The sequence below is a fragment of the Pezoporus flaviventris genome, unplaced genomic scaffold (genome assembly GCF_033815535.1).
Source record: "Pezoporus flaviventris isolate CSIRO_AGI_PZ_B2104156 unplaced genomic scaffold, CSIRO_AGI_Pfla_v1 ptg000037l, whole genome shotgun sequence".
Taxonomy (NCBI): Eukaryota; Metazoa; Chordata; class Aves; order Psittaciformes; family Psittacidae; genus Pezoporus; species Pezoporus flaviventris.
The window spans coordinates 161,587-181,860 of NW_026892585.1; the positions used below are offsets into that span (position 1 = coordinate 161,587).

At 46.0% G+C, this 20,274-nt stretch overlaps 1 protein-coding gene across 2 annotated transcripts in view; it reads right to left on the bottom strand.

Moving 5' to 3' along the window:
* Positions 1-20,274, bottom strand: part of ELMO1 (engulfment and cell motility 1) — a 222,408-nt gene that overhangs the window by 88,665 nt on the left and 113,469 nt on the right. For both annotated transcript variants that reach the window (XM_061464314.1, XM_061464313.1), the window contains one exon: positions 10,466-10,602. In XM_061464314.1, the coding sequence (XP_061320298.1) occupies positions 10,466-10,602 (137 nt within the window). The remainder of the gene's footprint in view (positions 1-10,465; positions 10,603-20,274) is intronic.

A 20,274-nucleotide genomic window follows, 5' to 3' on the forward strand; every position in this document is an offset into this window, starting at 1 on the left:
AGGTTGTAGAAAGCTCTGGTTAACATCAGGTCCTGCAGGCAGAGCAGAAATAACCTCAACCTTAAGTCAGGATGCGCAGGGTCTTGTCTGGGCAAGTTCCTAGTTTCTCCAAGGATGAAGATTCCATCATCTCTCTGTGCAACCTGCCCCAGTGCTGCACCACCATCAGTAGTTGGTGACATTTTATCCTTATGGAACATAGTTCCTACCAGTTTCCTTCACTGCAACTTATCTTTCACTGTGTTCTGACAGGGGTATGCATCTTCCCCACACCTTCTTGCTCGGCTAGTGGAAGAAAACGCAGCAGGACCCATCCTCCTCCCCCCTGCCTTTTCCAGGATGAACAAATCCAGTTCCTTCACATTCCCCTTGAACATCACGCACTCCATCCCTCTTGACCATCTTGTTGGCCCTTTGCTGGACAAGCTCCACTTCATCAATCTCTCCCCATTGCTAGGGCACAAAACTGGACACAGCCTTCCAGCTGCTGCCTCCCCAGTGCCACACTGCAGGGAATAATCCCTTCCTTTGACCTGCTAACTAAGCCCTAGCTAATGCAACCCAGCACGCAGTTAGTCCACACCACACAAGGGTGCACTGCTGATTCATGGTACCCGTCAACACAGCGACCATCCTACAAGCAACCACCTACAATTACAGTTGTAAAACATGAGACTAGTCTGAGTCCTCAGTCTGCATTGGCAATCACCCACCCTCAGCTTGCTGTGGTGCAGAAATTCGTATCAAAGCCCTGGCCATCATCAAAATCAATACTAGGTACTGAAGTGTTACCCGAGTACTAAAATCAAGAAGCGTAGAGAAGGAAATTAGAATCATCAAATCCTTTCAAATGATAATAACCGAAGCAAATTGAGGAGCTATGAAACATCCTGTTCTCTTGTGCTTAAAAGCAGCAAGGTAATAAAAAGACTCTAACCCATGCAAAGCCAGGTAAGTTTTAAGGAGGGATTTTCTTTCTTTTCTCCCCAAACAGAACCACCAGTTTAATGGTTTTGCTTTAGCTGGAAAGACCGTACACAGTGGAGGGCTATTTAGGCCATGTATGTAAGTGAAGCCATTTGCAAGCTGCACACATACAATACCTTCTACCTGAGGTTTATGTCCCAGGTTGGTGGTGATAGTTCTTTTCTCTATGAGGAACTAGGCTAGACATAAGAATAACCAGAGTATCTTCGTGAACTGGCTTCCAACATTCTATGACCTCAAAGGGTCTTTTCTGATCTCTTGACAGGAGGTGTGGATGTGCAAAGCAATCAGCAGGTATCCTATGTATAGCAAGTGAGAAAAGTCATTAACACCCTCACTAGGACAAGTGGAAGTGCTGCATGAGCCATGCCATTGCTCCAAGGAAAGGGGACAGACACTGGGGAAATAAATCTCTGGAGGTGAGAGAACTGAACAGGGAAGGAGGCTAAAGGAAGCTTCGCAGAATGAGTACCAGTTATATGACAATCAGACCAATTCAGGTTTAAAAAGATAATTGCCAGGAAGAAAAAAAGCCCTTTAACAACTTCCAAATCCCTGTATTAAATAGGAAAGAGTTCTCGGAAGGAATTTGCAGATCTTGACGGCTATGAGATTACATCCTTCAACTCACACATCTGGTTTTACAGAAATAAGGACATGCCATTTTCCTGCTTGGTGACTTTTGAGATGGTATTTTCACCATGAAGCACTGATCAGTTGCTTCTGAAGAGTGACCTCATCACTGCCATGGGCAGCTCCATTGCCCTTCTCTGTCCCCGCTCCAGCACCAAAATGTCTCTCTTGTAGTGAGGGGCCCAGAACTGAACAGAGGATTCGAGGTGCGGCCTCATCAGTGCCGAGCACAGGAGCACAACCACTGCCTGGCCCTGCTGCCGCGCTGGTGCTGATACAGGCCGGGATGCTCTATCAGCATCCTTGGCTACACGGGCACAGTGCGCGCTTCCTCTGGCTCCAGCTCCCAGCAGCCCTCCCGTCCCACATGCCTCCACTGCAGCCGCTCTCAGTGTCCGCCGGTACCCAGGCAGCAGGATCATTGTGTCAGATGCTGACCACTTACCTCATGTGCTAAAAATAGACACACGCAGCAGCAGGAGCAACTGACTGGCAAACGCCTTTCTAATGGTGACTGACGTGTTGAGCCAAGACAATGCGCGAGATGGAAACTGCAGACAATGAAGGACATTTGTATGAGGTGACGACAACAAAGCTCCCTGGCTTTGCTCAGGAAACACGCATGAAAGGTTTCTGCTGCTCTTTTCAACCATGATGCTCTTTAGATGACAATTACTTAAAGCAAAGCAACAATAATACAAATGATTCTGCTACTCGAAGACAGGCTATAAAAATCTCATTGTCAGCTGCATCATTCATCACCATCACCTCATTTCAACTGAAACAAAATCTCCCAGACATCACCTCCCTCCCTGTCCTTCCCTTTTTTATTTGCCTATAAAATAAGGCCGATAGTCTGGGGAGCTCTCAGGCTGAATTCCATGCATTGTGATCCACAAAATGAAAATCTGGTATTATATGCCCGCTGACATTCACATCAGCAGCAATTCATGCAGCAAAAAGCCATATGCCATGCACCTCTGATTTAACTGTACTACAAACCATATCCTAGAAAGGAGAAATAAAAATACAGAGACAAGAGTGGCTCCCGGGATGTGATTATTATCCACGCTTTAAGACAGGAATGACAGGGGCAATACCACAAAATAGGCTGTTTTGCTGACAGTTCCAGTTAGGTTTTGTCATTTCCCTTAGTGACTAACACACTCTACATGCAAAGGAGGGATTCTTTCCCAGTGCAAAAGGCTTCCACAGTGCATAAACCAAAGAGGTTAGCACAGATAACCTGCGCTCAGTGTTCCTCCTCTGGTTATCAGGCTTTCCACTCAACCATCTTTTTGAAGGCTGAGGTGTTTATTGGTTTGATCCGCACCCACAGAGATGAAAATGGAGAGCGCTCTGAAGATACATAGTGCCAACAGCTTCCAAAATTGCCATCTCCGGGGTGTAAACAGCTCCGTAAGTGTTCCACGGACACACACAGGCTTCATCAGAGAGCTGGGGGGTAAAATGCGCTCTGCTAGGCTTTCCACAAATAAGGAATTTCACTGCTGAAACCAGCAACTTTCATCACTGGGATAACATCGATCGGACAAACAAGTTTCTGACCAAGGAATGGATATAACAACAAATGTTTGTTGAGACATCCCTTCCTTTCCTTGCTTTTTTCTCAAAGGGTACCCATCTGAGGGTACCCATCCTGGCATACAAATAGGCTGAATTTCAGCTTTAGAACACTTCTCCTTTCAAGCCTATGCCTGCTGTGAAACTGTTGCATATGTGTTCACTGGAGAAGGATGGTTCAGCTAGGATACTAACTAGATGTGACCCTCCCACTGAGGACCTTTGAAACCTCCTGGCAAAGACAGAAAATAGTAAAGATACGCTTTTAATGGAAGAAAAAAAATCTTTGAACTAGAAAAACAGTTCATAATCTACAAAGAGCAGGGAAAGGGCAAGTGTTGCTCCTACTGCTTCGTTATCCAGGCCAAGCACCTACATGTCACACATTAGCTTTTCTCAGTGCATCTGCACTCCTGACAGTGCTCATTAACACTGACCCGTTTCAAAAGGAAGCAACCAGCTACATTTGAAAATGCAACACTCGTGTTCAGTTCCATTGAGCTTCACAGTCTGGACCTCTGGGGTATGAACAGGCCAGGCTGGACACAGGGGCTTGGAGCAAGCTGCTCTACTGGAAGGTGTCCCTGCCCATGGCAGGGGTTGGAGCTGGAGGAGCTTTAAGGTCCCTTCAACCCAAACCAGGCTGTGACCCTATGAATATTTAAATCAGATGCTACAGACCAATGCCTCAGTAAGTGGAAGATCACAACTCCATTGCCTTCAACACCCCTTCTCTGGTGCCTACAGCCAGAAGCAGCGGATGAGTAACAAACTGGCTTTGACAAATGCAGTGGGACACATTTGGAGATGCGACAGGTACAGATAAATGAACTGAGAGGACTAAACAGAGCCATTCCTAAACGAGCGGCTGATGAAGGGGAAAACCTGCAACATCCAGGCCACACAAAGCACACAATGCTGACCAAACACGAGGGAAAAATCTTCCCTACATCACATTAAACTGCACTGCTTGAAACAGACCATTCCAAAGGAAGGGGTTGCTAATGAAATAGACCTGACAACCCTCCTGCACCCAAATCATGTTCTTCCAGGAGATTCCCACTTGGAGGGTGGGGGTTTCAATTCAATTAAAAAGCCACTATTTCTGTATAAGCTACGCAGCAGACCTGCAAAATGCTAACTGGATACATGGCTAAACCAAATACATGCATTCCATAATGAATGATAAAATATATCTATAGCAATTACCCATTTCCAATAAAAGTTAATAAAGTGCTAATGGCCTCAGCTGTGAAAACGTGGAATTTAATTTGTGCTCATCTGCCTAAGCCTGGGGAATACTGAATTCACTCCATGTGAGAGTAATCTATTTGCTGTACCCCTGACTGATATAAACAAAGTATTGCCAAGGGAAGGGGCACTAAAGCTGCCATGTGCCATCGTTACGCACTTCCCACATTGGAAAATGCAAACAGAACACCCTTCCAAAGCTTCTCTCAAAAGAGGCCAAGTTCACCTGCTTCAGACCACTGAAAAACCAGCCATAAGAAAGCAATACATGCTTTGGAGAGCATCTGTCACGAGATATTTATCATCCCTTTCACCTCTTCTCATTGAAAGGAAAAGGGAGTCACAGACGAATTTACAGACTGACCAAAGGATTTTACTTTCAAGTTTGTTTGGATTAATTTTCCTCCTGTTTGAGGGACTGGTTCTTCCATGCTCCTGAAGCATCATTTGCCAGCGTCCTCCAAGCATCCCTATGAGCGAATTGGAAAGAGGGGCAGAAACACAGAGGAAAGCAACACCTCTGGGGCTGGAGCTGCTGCTGCAGCCTGGAGCTCACCTGGAGTAATGGAGGAGGCTGGAGAAAATGGCCTCACATCCCGCATCTGCTTCTGTCCCTGATGCTACCACACTGCCAAGGCACTTGAGCTCTGGTGCCTTTGCCTCCCTCCTGCAAGAACTGGGTTTTATCAAGATCCAGCCAACTCTGCAACGAGCAGAAAAGTGCAGGATATTGTTAGTGCCACTAGAGGGGATCACTTGAGCATGCCAGGAGACCTGCACAGAGCTGCCATGGCAAGGACCAGCACCAGGGCAAGGTTGCAGCCAGGGGGAACTTCAGACAGGCTCTGCGCAGTCTGGAGCCTCCCCACTCTGCAGCGCATCGCTGAGCCACCCCTTCATGACTGCAGAGATCTGATTTTCTTGCTTATGATGTTAAACGAGTTACCTTTAAGAGGATTTAACTGGCAGAGGGAGACTGAGATGAGCTCCTAGGCGGAAGCTCTTCCCTGTGAGAGCTCTGAGGCACACATTAGAGCAAGCTGCTCTAGTGGAAGAGGTCCCTGCCAGTGGCAGGGGTTGGAACTGGATGAGCTTTGAGGTCCCTTCCAGCACAAACCCATCTGGGATTTTATAACCCAGGAAAGCTGGTGTCAGCTCCTCTGTGCCATTGCTGCTCTGACCCTTTCCAAACGACACTCCATGTTTTCGCTCCCTTATGGGTAACTCATGTTATCTGATGGTGGCGTTGACCCACAACACATCTCCACACAAAACACCACTGAAACAAGCCCGGTCCTTAAAAACCTGCCCTTGAACACAGCCATATTTTGAACCTAGCCTGCAGCTTCCGCCAGCGTGACAACACCAGAGCAGCTGAGGAACCCGTGGCACGGCACTGCCACATCGGCAGTGCGCAGGGGAATGGTGTTCCTCATCTTTATGTTATGCTCGGTTACCTTTATTGCTATCTTGTCAGCGAGCAAGAAGAAACGTTCACAGGGTCTGAGCGTGAGCAATAAACATCTTCCGTGCTTATCAGATGCCTCAGTGTTTGCTTTGGTGTTAATTACAGGACTCACGTAGGGCATTTATTGTTTGCATCTGCCACCACTGTGAACAATGTCTACTGTGCTGATTGCCACACAAGGCAGTTTGTTATGTGCATACCTGTCACTGGCACGTTATCATCGTGCTGAGCAGATGCCGCTCCTGCACGGGGATCCAGGGCTGCAGCGTTCTGCGTTACTGAAATAGCCAGACACGAATGCATTTGCTCAAGGTCCCCAGGTCTCCCACTGTGAAATGAATGCTAGCTTTGCCAAAATGCTGGAACCAGGGGTTTTGGGGTCTTCTGAAAAGGTTCTTCTGATCACAAAATCAATTTTCACAGAACTCTCTACAAGCTGGTGGTTTATACTGTGATGATCTCAAACACATGGCCACAGGGCAGAATAAATTAACTGCAGTTCTCAGTAATAAGAAAAATGCATCTGTAGCATCATTAGCAAACCTCGTCCCACTTTCCTATTCCTTAAACCTTTAGTCTCAGTGAATGCAGAAGATTTTGATTGCAAACACCACACACCACAGGACTTTTGAAGATTTTCAGTCCTGGCATCTCCTTCTTAACTTTAGCCATGTTAAAAGGATAATCTCTATCTTGTTATGAGTACTCACTTTTGGCTGTCTAAAACCACATAACTATGCTAACACACTGATAAAAGCAGCTATCATTGTGCCAATTCTCTACAAAGCAGCCTCAAAACCTTTGCAGGTGAATCAACTTCATCTTTTCCCTTCCACACTGGGACTGGAAGTAGTCATTTTTATTCTTAATGGGTTTGTTAAGATAGCACTACACTGGGCACAGTGTTAGCAAACGGTTCATGTTGTTCTGCAGGTCTAATAAGACAAGCTGCGGCTGGGCTTTCAGCTGAAATAATACATCTGCTCACCCTGCCTCCTATTAACACGTGAACTTCAAACCTACAGAAAGCACCAGACTGAAACCTCTGGAGACCAGAGGTGAGAGGATAATCTTGTCCTACAAAATGCCCTACCTGTGCCCTCCCTGTCTCCGGAAAAGCAGGATGTGTACTTTACAAGAAGATCCCTAACAAGATGCTCATCTCAACGTAGATCCTCATTAGGGCAACACAAGTGCACTTACCCAAGCACAACCAGTGGGCATCAATAAAAAAATTCCTTTGGGAGTATGCTTTGGAATTTTACAATGGGGCCATGACCTTGAATTCCACCTATTTCATGTTGAACAAAACCACCAACCAATTTAAGTGCACCTTAGTCTGCATGGCAGCAGGGCCGGGTTACCATGAGCAGAGCGTAGGTGGCTCATACATGAGGGAAAACTGACTGATGGGCACCTAATTAAATGGGCAGGCTGGTGATGAAGGTTTCTAGGTGCTGGAGTGCGAGATAACTCAGTCCAGCTTCCTCACAGCCAGCACTGCCTCCAAAAATCAATACACAATCCTTCGTTCGGCTGCAATAAAACATGTAGAATTATGTAAAGCTTGCAGAGAAGATTAGAGTTTCGAAGCCATAAACCATGCTGTCTGCTCACAAATGACTGCAGAGGACAGAGCTTGTAAAGCATCTTTTGATCATCTGAAAGCTCAAAGGAAAACAAAGAGTTTCAAAGGGAATGGCTGCCACTTGCACGTCTGTCTAACCAACTGCATCTTCATTTCTCCAGAAAACTCACCGGACTGAATTATGTATGTCTTAAAATGTTCTAAAGGCATAATAGAAGCTTCGCTGCCTGACTGAGCTCTTCTATTCAGACATCCACCAGCATACTGAGACTGTGAAAAAGGCTTTGGGTCTGACAGTATCATGCTATCACCACAGAGATCCAATGAGTTTCTCTAATGCAAAAGTTGACAAAAGGTGTCTCTTTTACTAAACAAGAACCGGAAAGAGTAAGCATGAGACCAGAACTGTTCCACTAAAATACCTAAAATTCAGCAAAGTGCTGTTTTAATTACTATTATCCTTTTTTAAGCTCTAAAAATGAAAGAAGCCCTATATGACACCTCCACAACATGAACTGAGGAACTACGATGGCACAGGAGGCCACTCTGTCATCAAAAGAAAGTCTTAATCTGAGGCTTAAAACCCCCTTGAGAACAGGCACTGAAACCTGAAGGGAAGTATTCAATCGCCTCACTTCTTTTAGCACCTATTATTCCCCAATGCGAGAGAGCAAGAAACAAACCTCTGTATGTGCACACAGACCTCCACCAGCCCCTCGACATACAAGCTACTGTGATTAATCCAAAGTTTAAGAGCTCCTTTCCTTCAGTTATGATGAGAGACCAAAGCCAATGGATTAGCTTTTTAGAAGCATCTCCAGGTCTCAAGAGTTACCGTCCAATATACTAACAGTGCTCTGTTTTGTTCTGGAGATCTGGGGGGGGGGGGGGGTGGGGTGGGGAAGAGAAAGAAAGTGAATGATCCCATCAGCCAGGTAGGTATGAAACCATAGCAAAGTGGTGTTTCACACATTACCAATCAAGTTATTGACATTGAAAAACAGTAACACAGAGAGGATAATTATTTCTTTTCCACATCAACTAAGCTAGTGCTTCTTGTAGTGCATCTTCTGCTTTCTTCCTTTTTCACTCCTGAAAGTATGGGCTGAATGCCCTCTGGGTCCACATGGCTTGTGCCTGCCAAGTTGTCAACAGTGACTGCACAGGAACTTAGCACACGTGAAAGATGCACAAAGAACAGAGACCTGCCATGACCACCGGAGCCTCTTCCCACGTAAGGATTAAAACCGGTGCTGTTTAGTTTTGTAGAGCCACCAGCACGGGCAGCTGTCACCCTCCAACCAGATGGGCAAACCTTGGGTACCACCATGTAACATCATCCCCCACAAATCCAGGAGTGCTTCACAAGCCAACACGACGACACAGTTTGCTTCACTCACAGATCCCTTTAGACATTTATCAGCTGAGTAATGCACATCACCGCCACATGTCATTTGAAGTGGATAAGAGCACAAAAATCTCCTTATGACTAAAAGAGAGGATTTAGATAAGCAGAAAGTAATTACAGAACTGTTAGGAATGAGGCGCAAGAGTTGAGCATTCCCTCCCCTTCAGGAGAAGTTACAACATCAAGAGTGATTTTCGCAGGCAGAGATCCTGGGTTCATTCTTTTCCTGAATTCCCTAGGATTACTAATAATATTCCAAAGCAAACTGGGGGAAATTATGTACACAAGTCCTTCTTCCCCTGAGGCAGAAGGTCTGTAAGTAACAGGCAGCTGTTAGTACATTTATTTAAAAGAACCACATATTATGAAGTATTAAAAGAGCTGTTGTTTTTTTAAGCTCTTGATTTTTGGTTTCCGTATTGTCCAGTGAATTCTCTTGCTATTGCTCCTCCTATGCTTCTTTTCTCTAGGTAAGAGAAGCATGTCAGAAATGCCATGCAAGAACAAGCCTCTCGGTCACCTACGTACAACAGCATGCATTTTGGTCTTCCTGTCTCTCTTTTGACGGAGCTCTGGCATTGCTGCCAACTGTCTTACTTAAAGAACTCAACAAAGGTTATTCCACACTGTCCTAAGGATCTACCTTCACTCAGCAGCAGCAAATGGACATTTAGACCACTACAGTAATAGACGGTTCCAATCAGAAGTTAAGCATGAGCACTCTTACTAGCACTAAAATAACATTTGAGTCTGGTGGCTTCAGACCACTCACAGGGCACATACTGACACAGTGCAGCAGCCTCGCTTGTCAACAGCTCTATAACCAATATATCCTAGGGGCAGATGTTGTCAAGAGCCAGTCAGAGGATCCCAACAAAGATAAGGATGCCAGCTGTCCATGAGAGCATGAGTTTGTCATCCTTACAAAATGCCAAAGGAGCCATTGAGCCTCGTGGTACATTAGACAGTGACACCAGTATGCCTAGGGACCATTCACACAGACAGTCCTGCCTTGCTGAGATTGGCTGAAACTTCCAGAATCCTCTCTTACACCACAAAGGGTGCAATACGGAGGAGTTTCTGCCTAGCTTTTTGGTTGGTTGGCTTGGTTTTAGTGGGCAAACTGCACAGCGCTTTGCCAGGCTTGTGTCCACTCCTGAATATTTTATCACTTTAGTGCTCACATGAAATGAAAGGGATGCACAGAATTACCACTGCAGTACTCTCTCTGCATTATTTACAACCTTGGAGGCTGCAGCACTTCAGCATAATATTGCCAACATAAAAAAAGGCAGAATTTCCCTTCAGGCCAGGGTTTTGGTTTCACAGACTGCAGTTCAACACGACTGTGAACCTCCCTCACCCCTCTCATCCCTCACCCCGTCTTTCTAAATGCTGGTGCTCTGATGCACAAAGACTCCGAACAGGTAAACCCCTCCAGCATTAGGCAGAACGGGCATTAGTAAATCCCTGTACCTTTAGGGAAGAATACATGTCCTTGTTTCACCATCGAGCACAGTTATTCCCACCCCACCCTTCCTCTTGCCTTGTTAAAGTCCTCTGAAGTTGCCCTCATTTCCTTCCATGTCTTGTTCAAGAGCTGAATGCAGATGCAGAAGAACTCCTCGAACGATCTGTCATGGGTGAAGAACATGGGATGGAAATCGTTGCAGGTCTCACTGGCTAGAAACAGAAAAACAAGGGCGGTGGAATAAAACACGTACAGGCAGGAGCTTCAAAAACGAATGTAAAACAGCCACAACAGTCAGAAAACACTGCCATTGAGAGGAATCCCAGCTCTAGTAGCAAAGGATGTCAAAACACCCCAAAAAGCAAACCAGCCTTGGTCTACAGTCTTAAAGACAATGAAACGCAGCATCGAGTCTGTCTGTAGGAGACCAACAGCAAGAATAAAAGGAAGCAACTGCCTGTTTGCCTGAATATTCTGTCAATGGGTGTTTTGTTTGTGCCATGATTTGTTGGTCAGGTCGGGACACAGAGACACGGGGAAGACGCACAAGTCTCCCCATCAAAACCATAGTTCTCATTCCACTGCTAGCAGCAAGTACCACATTGCCTGCTGAGAACCAAACCCCAAACCCCATCAGTCACAAACCAGCACTAGAGCTATGTACACACTGAAATGTGAAGCTCTGCTGACACTGCAGATGATCAACTGGATCATACACGGATGTACCACAGAGGTAACCAGAGAAATTCAGACAAATGTATAGACAAGAATGTAACTGGTTTAATTTGTTCTTTGAAAATAACTGGAAACAAAAGAAATGGATCTTCTGCCATCTGCCCCTCATCTCAGACAGAAGGACACCCCCTCCGCCCCCAAAAAACTCCCAATAAACCCAAACTACCCCCTTTTTTAGGCTAATACTGGCTTTAAGCAAGGAAAAATGAAAGATGACTACGATGATGATCCCCAAAAGGCAAAGCACGGTTTGGTGAGACTGCTGTAAACCTCCTTGAGCCAGGAATGGATTTTCCAAAGCTAAGGGCTGAAGCAGTGCGCATCTGAGCCATCTGGAACAGAACAGGCTTCAGCCAAGGGCTGAAAAGGATCCTTAAGCCCGGCCATGGCGTGCAGGGCCGCCTCAGTGGGGTGCATATTTATGCTCTTAAAAAGCTAACAGAAAAGGCAAGTTGACTAAGCCTTTCTCCAGATTCCCAGCCCCAAATCTCTTCAGCCTTCACCTCTGCATGAGTGCTCCTCTGGACTTTTCCAGCAGTCACTCACACGCCTATACAGCAGCATCTTCCCTTACTTCCGAATCAAACAGCCACTGCTTAGGCAAGCTTCTTCCTCTTCAAGAACAGTGGAATTATCGAGCACTGGGATAAATCACCCTTTTCCTGAGGCTGGATCACTGCCTGACATCTGCTATCTCTCAGTGAAACTGGAGAATTAAGACTCTTTGCAGGAGAATGTGAACTGCTCGGGCAGGCTAACTCCATCAGGTGCAGGCACTTGGTCTTGGTACCTCTTGTAGCCACAAAACTGCCCTTTCAGTGTGCTTAGTTATCTCTGTTCACCAGGAGCTCTGCCACAGGAACATGAGTTGTGTTTAGAATCACCCAAACCTTCAAAGAAGAAGGGTTTCTGCTCCTTCACAACATGCAGTATTCCAATTAGAAAGCAAAACTCTGAAGCTTAATTGTAAATTTGCAGCTTAATTTTAACATCAGATTTACTAAGATCTAATCAGTTCCCCAGCTACATAGTGAGGATGGAGCATTAATTTTGGAGCACAGGTTTAATTCTAATCAAGTAAAACCATTTACTTCAAAAGGTGTGCGGTAAAGGAGGAATTAGTCAAAGCAAAAACCTACATTTATGAGGCACAACTCAATCCCTTTAAAAGAATAAAATGTCTCAGGGACAATTTTCAGAGCACCTTCAGCTCCTGTCAGTCCTACTGGAGCTGCAAGGGCTCAGCACTTCCAGTGATCAAACCTTCAGCCTGTAACAATGTCAGAGACACGACAGAACAGATTCTCAGAGGGCACTTGTCTTTAAGTCATGAAATACTACAATAATGAGAAGAAATAAAACAACAGCAAGCATAAGAATGCAGCCGGTACCTTCGCTGTATAAATCACAGCACGCAACAAGGCAATAACCCTCGACACGCACTGGCCTTTCTCATCCTCCTCAGAGCCTGAGCTTCTCACTGCTCCTGCTCGCAAAAACCAATAAATCAAAATTAATGGCAAGGCTGGGGATTCTCAGAAACTCGATCATCACTTCTAACTCATGCTCCTTATGATAATCAGTCCCAAACTGTATCGACTACATTGACTGTTCTGCATGCAGAATCAGGGGTGCCACTGACTCCCCCCCCTTTTAGGTTTTTTATAAGTAGGCAACGTACTGTGTTTTACGGCTTTTCAGTCATATGAAAGTCTAAAAATCGCTGTTACTGATATAATGAAGTAAGTCAGGCCTGTTAGAAAGTGCAATCAATGTCTTAAAGCAAAAACGAATCCAAAGAAAAAGTCAAGGCCAAGTGGTAAAGAGCTTCCTCAGAATTCCCACCAGCATGCAGACAGTAAAGAAAAAACCCCACATCTTCTACTTCAAAGATATCATCTTGCCTGTCTGGAAAATTCCATCCAAAACAATACAATTATCCCAAATATCAAACCCCAAATGAAGCGCATGGGTGGAGTTTACATCACAGCAAACCTTCAGGCTGCAGGTCAGGTCACATCTGTGTTTTGTGTTTAAACATCTAATAAAAGACAACCCTTGTCCCAGTATCTTCTTCCTCCTTAAGACAGGCGAGATGAGGATGAAGGCAAAGGCAACACTGCGTTACTAGTGGTTTCCAGACCAGAGTACAACCAAGCCACGACCTGTGGTCTTTGCCTACTCTCTCCAGCCCTAAGTCAGCATCTCCGGTATCAGAATGTCTCTGCAGAATGGGCAAATTTAGAGCTGCTCAGTTTTACTAATTAAATTCTTGGGTTTATTCTTTCGCTAACTCGCAATTTGACCAGTTCTAAACCGAAACAGGGGCCAGCACCAGAATCATTTGGAGACCTTCTATGTAAGAGCTGCATGCATAATTCCTGCCCTTAAGCCCAGCACTCTGTAACCTTCAGCTTCACGAGCAGGGACTGACCATGTTTACAGCCACACAAAAACACCTCCTCGGCTGCAACGCAGGGACACAAATCCTCATGATTATTTAATAACATCATCAAGTTTTAATTACGCCGCTGTGAGATCCCCTTTGGAAGGCAAGTGGCCTTTTGGAAGGAGCCTGGCCTACATAAATCAGGTGAAGATCTTGCTGATTTTCCTTCCTCAGCACAGCCCTCGGAGCTGTACATCAACGTGTCACCCCTCAGGATTCAAGCTAGTCCTTCAAGCTGCTGGCTGATCTATAGCTGGGACTTTGAGGGAGAAGCTTAGTTCACTGCTCAACATAAATTGCACTGGCTAAAAGAAAGGGCTAATTTCAACCTGTGAGTTTATGTGGCTCCTTCAGAGTCTGCCCAAGTACTGTCCACCTGGAAAGAGAAAAATGATAATGAAGAAAGAACACAATTCTTTTCTCTTAGATTTTATTTTGTGCAATGCTTGGAAGTTACACAGAGATAACCTCCCCCTAAAGCTACACCACCAGAGACACAGAAACACACCTCTCCAGGCAAGGTATTGCTCTTGCTTTAAAGAAACCTCTCCTTTCTTCCTGATTGCTAAACTGCTGTGTTGATACTAGATACGCACCCCCCACCGCAGCTTTAAAATGACATATGTTGTTCTGACCTCCCCTGTGAAGCTCTCGAATTCCAGGAATGAAAAGGGTTGTACTGGTGTGAAAGCAGAATAATAAATGGCCATATCTGTCACAAAGAGGAAGGTTTGAATTTAAGAACTGCTCCACCCATTATGCTCAAAATCCAAAGATGATGCTATAGGGGGGTTACTCAAACAGTCATTTCTTCTGTACATTTAAGGCTTGGACCCATCACACTGGGAATGCACATGAAACACAATCTTCTAATCACAAACGAGCCGCCTCCTCCATGGATGCCAGCCACGTACAACTGGTCTACAGAATACAATTAGAACGGATTTGATTAAGCAGATTACAAATAAACGTTACACCGTTGCTCTGTACTCTCAGGTATCTCACAAGTAGGCAGAGAGCTTAAATCAATCAAATTACTTGGTAAGCCGTACAAATACGGTCACCTGGTGTTAATGCTGTCACTCATAAAGGGACAGACCCGCGGTGAGGAGTTGAGCCTCTATGCTGGGGGGGAGTATTAACAGATCCTGAAATTCACCAGTAAAAGCACTCTGGAACTGCATCAGCATCACTGGGAGATGAGGGAAGCAGCGATGCAGAGCCCTAAGGAACTGGTTTACCAAGTCGCATTGACAGAGGGGTGTGAAAGCAGCTCCCTGTCCGAAAGGTCCCTGGGATCCAGGCAACCCCATCTGCAGAGCTCTGTGTTTGCTGTTAGTGAGCTGCTGCTTAATTCTGGGTGAGTCATTTATCCCCTCTGTCGTCCTCCCCAGTTTCACAGAAGGAAGATGATATTTGATCAGAGAGGAGGCGGGTGGAAAGATCTATTGCACTTTCTGGAGCAGCAAGATCCACAAAAGAAGGGTGCAATAAGCACCCTGGAAATACCATCTCCATTTGGCACAGCCTCCACTGGGAGTATTATCTGCCAATAACAGAAGGCAACCAAAGAGCAACTAATTCTCACAAGCTCTCAGGAGAAGCAGCACTGGAATTTGTTTCTCCCTGAAGATGCAGCACAGCAAAAATAACTCCTGCCACGACCACTTCCACACACACACACACACACAATCAAAACCTCTCTGAGTAACAGAGTACATGAGAAAAAGCACACCTAATACTGCAGACATACAGCGACTGCCCAGTTATCTCTGCCACTGATCCCTGTAGTCTGCTGGCAATAACGTCACAGAAAACCTTTGGCTAGTTTTCCAGCACCTGATAGGAAAGCAGTGTGATTTATGGCAAGGAAGGTCAGCAGCAGCGGCAGTGCAGTAATGAAATAGTAATACTGCTGCCAGATGCGTAATTTGCTTTCCTAAGGAACAGTGCTGTTTAGAAGGCTCAACTGGTTTTACAGCAAATGCCCCTTGTCCTTTTCATGTTGATTGAGAGAAGGATACAAGCAACCAAGCAAAATAATCATAGAATAGTTTGGGTTGGAAAGGACCTTAAGATCATCCAGTTCCAACCCCCTGCCATGGGCAGGGACACCTCACACTAAACCATGGCACCCAAGGCTCTGTGCAACCTGGCCTTGAACCCTGCCAGGGATGGAGCATTCACAACCTCCCTGGGCTAAGATGCATTTGTGAAATTCCAAATCCAGGTGAACTATGGGAGGGGTTTTGCTTTGAAACAATAAGGGGGTAAGGAAGCAACACTGCAGCACTGAACTGCACGTGATGCACCACACAAGGGACTACAGGGACGGGCCAAGGGGAATGGCTTTAACCTGCCCGAGGGGAGACTGAGATGAGCTCTTAGGCAGAAGCTCTTCCCTGGGAGGGTGCTGAGGCGCTGGCACAGGGTGCCCAGAGAAGCTGTGGCTGCCCCGTCCCTGCAGTGTTCAAGGGCAGGTTGGACACAGGGGCTTGGAGCAAGCTGCTCTAGTGGAAGGGGTCCCTGCCCATGGCAGGGGTTGGAACTGGAGAAGCTTTAAGGTCCCTTCCAGCCCAAGCCATTCTGATGTTCTATGATTCCCTGGGGGTGTGGGTGCATGTGTGTGCCTCAGAAAATGTCACACCAGACCCGGATGTCAGCACAGAACCCAAATCCAAAATTTCTGCACCAAAGCAGCACACACAATTACTGGGAAAACATGGAATTACTGCTCATGTAAAGTAGGGGAAAAATCCCCCCTCTTTTACCATGGGATGCAGCATTTTCAGAGCACTAAAAGCACCCAACAACACATGGCTACAAGAGATCTTCAACAACTTACCTCACCTGGTCAAACAGGCACTGGAATGGGTTGCCCAGGGAGGTTGTGAATGCTCCATCCCTGGCAGTGTTCAAGGCCAGGTTGCACAGAGCCATGGGTGAGATGGTTTAGTGTGAGGTGTCCCTGCCCATGGCAGGGGGGTTGGAACTGGATGATCTTAAGGTCCTTTCCAACCCGAACCATTCTGTGATTCTAAATATCTAGCTGGAATAGAAACAACATGAAATCACTAAACATGCAGCAAAACTACTGACTCAAATACTTCATAAAGACATAAGGCAACAGCATGTCCCTGAACTGATGAGACTTCTCATTAGAGCAGCTATAGGGAGAAACTGGAAGGGAAGTACACAGAAAAGGCTTCCTACAGTCTGTAAGCTTTCTGTTTGCAAGGCTGAGAGTAAATTCCACTGTGCAATGAAAAGCAAGGATTCCGTGAAGCCTCGAGCCTGACAAGACTGGCAGGACTAGGGTGCTTACGGCACGCGCAGCCCCAGGCTCTTCACCAGCTTACCCAGACTCACTTTGAAGGTAACACGCCTTCAGAAACACACCTCCCCTCCCCACAGCATCATTAGATAAAGGAGTCTGTCTAAAACCAGATTAAAATAAACATCAGATTAAAAACCTGCCTCTCTCATTGTCCCAGATAAAGGTGTCGGAAGAAGAACCCTGACTATCGCAGCACAAGTCAGTGAAGCCCTGCACTCACCACTACCAACAGATCCAGTAGTTCAGAGTGGCATCTCTGTACATCCACGAGGAAGCAGCTGAAGAACACATCTGGGCAGATACTGCTCACCATCATCAGCATCCAAAGCTAATGGTGAACAGAAAGACACCAGCGAAGCCCACAGTGTCCATACAAACAGGCTGACTTTGCAAGGATAACTCCTTCTGCAACTCTCAGCAAGTACAGGCACTTCACTGCACCTCTCCTACTTAGAACAGACCTGAAGACTCAACACTGTGGTTTGGAAACGCAAACAGAAAGCCAGAGTGCAAAGAGAGGAGAGTTACTGAAAAGGCTCTTCTGATGAGCAACGAGGAAACAAAAGAGATTACAAAGAGTCAGCATCGCGCTGACAAGGGTTCCCCAGCTTTTTCAAAAGCAGCCTATTTTTATTTGTGATAGATGGATATGAGTAACTCAGCATACTGTTGGGCAAACAGGGATATACTCTGCTTCCCTCACTCCTCCACTACTCCCAGTGTAAAAAAAGGCAGCCAGAAGAAGAAAGTGCAGCTTTAAAGGCTGGTGGATAGATCAGAGTGATCATTTACAGAGGTCAGGGAGCATTTGTTTGAATCAGTCAGGAGCTTCCAGGAGAAAACTCCTTGAGAACGGAAATGGTATGAAAAAAGTAAGGGCTTGGGTTTGCCATACCAAAAGGAATGTCTCCTGTAAAACAAACGACATGGATCTGCAAGCACCGATCTGCAATTACGCTCCGGCGTACTTACAACACCCCTCAATGACCATACAGGATCACAGAATCATTTAAACTGGAAAAGACCTTTCAGATCATCAGAACATCAATGGAATAACATGACAAAATTGCTTAGAGACTATGAAGTCTTTATGGTCACTTCAAGTAAACGTATAGAATAAGAAGGAATTGCAGCTATAAAGCGGAGTGTACGGAAGCTTGTTTAACAAGTAAACACGCTCCACAAAACCTCCTTGTGAAAGATAACATGTGCTGCTCTGTCAGGCCCCTGACAATGCACAGGAGGCAATGATGGCTACATGAAAGCATAAAAAACCCCCAAATGGTGTAAGAAAGCATTTCTGACAATTTCTCAGCCCAAAGACTGTGTACTTGCAGTCCCACTGACACACAGCGGCACTGCCACAAGGCCAGCTAAGCTCAGATTATCAAGGGAAACACCTTATCGCATCTGCTACACGTCGATACCCTAAGTACCTTCCCTGTTGCATCCCCTGTTGCAGAGGAACCAGCCTTAACTACATCTCCAGACACGTCAGGAAGAATGACAGTAGCAGTGGGGGAGGCAGATATTCTCAGCACTCCCAAAGAGCAGCATAAAGGCGGTCACTCATGCTGTGCAACCACTCTTTTTAGCCCTGAAGCACCCGGTGGCAAAGTTGACTGCTAAATGCCATACTCTGGCACATCTACTGTTAACTGTTGCAGCACCGCAGCCCCACATCACTGGGCAGGACTCTGATGTCCCTGGGTGCGGGAGAAGCGGGCATTTGCTCTGTCTTTGCCCATACAGCCCCTTGATGTCCACTCCCGTGAGCGGTACACTGAGAAACGGCCCTTCATGGCAGGATTGATGACTTTGCACTTCTACTCTGCCTCAGAAAGCACCAGTTTATTGCTTCCCCTCCTGAAGGGTTCTCGCTCACAAAGCGCACTCTTACCTCTAATTACCCATTTTCTTCAATAGGAAGTTACACAGACTGCCTTACAGGTAAGACCTTCCATGAGGTACTTCATCAAGAATATACTCTGGTTGCCATTTGAAATACAGACCATGCTGTTTCGATTCACCAGAGAGAAGCTGTCACTGGAAATTAAATCTGCTTTAAGCAGGCTGGCTCGGGCTCCATCTGTAACCAAAATCTAAGGAGCCTATGAAAACCTGCAGGAAAAACACTGCATGCAGCGACCTGGAAAGTCTACTGGGTTTTTAGACCCCGCCCGTGGTACCTAAGGAGCTCCCATTCCCCCTTTTCTCACATGGACCTCCTCATTAAGATCAAATGTTTAAGATGAGAGTGCACAGAAATGGTGTGGTCACTGTGCAAGAGAAGCAGGCTGTGGTACTTGATCTCACAAGTGAGCAACAGCAGGAGAACTGCAAGGAACTAAAACAAATGAGCAGATGGAGAAGCCAACGACCCAGCAGTCAAGCCAGGAAGGAAAAGAATAACTGGTACCAAGTCACTCCCCTATTGCAAAAATCAATTACAAGTGAAGTACCCATGCAGAGATCAGCCGTAAACTCTCCATACTTACCGTTAGAGGCATTGATATATGAGGTGCCTCCTTTGGTGCACTTCTGGACAGGCTGTTAGGCTACCCATGTGATGCCCCCATGGTGGGGCATGAAGCAGGCTGCTGCGTGATACTTCTGCCTCATCAGTCAGGCTAGCTCCTGAAGTGCAAGAGCTGGGAGGACAAGGGACCAGGTATTTCTCAAGTAACACAGCTCAGCCTATGCCAGCTCCTCTGCCATCACAGGAAAAGGAACAGCACAAAAGCACTCTAAATTCAACTACTTCCTTTGAATCAATCCTGGATATACTAAAGATGCCAAAACCAGACGGAGACACTGGGAAAGATTACATCAGTAGCAATTAAAGAAATGATTGCCTGTGATTAAGGTGAGGGAATTCACTGTATCATGCAGCCTGGAGTGATGGCATCATCTATCATGTCAGATCTGGTTCTGAACTGCACTGAAACTACCTTACTTGCTCAAGAACCAACTATTCACACCTACTAGCTCTCCTTGACTTTGAAAATAGGTGCAGTACCACCACTACCACCCCTCCATTTAGGACAACCCACCTTAGCAACAACAACTCTCCTCCCTCCTCTTCTGCATCCCGACTGTTTACCTCCTTTAAAATACACACATTAATACATATATGTGCCAAATAATTTTCTGCCCCCCCTTTATAATGTGAGAAAGAAGAAACCAGCCACTGGATACAAGCCTGCATGGGCAGAATCCTGTGCCATGGACCGCAGGGCTCGGAAAACCCTATCATATCTGTAGCCCACCGCCTATTTCGTTCTTGCTCTGCTGTGGGTAACACCAGCATGCCAAGCAAGGCAGTGACAACCAGTGATCTGTGGGGGAATGCGAATCTTCCCT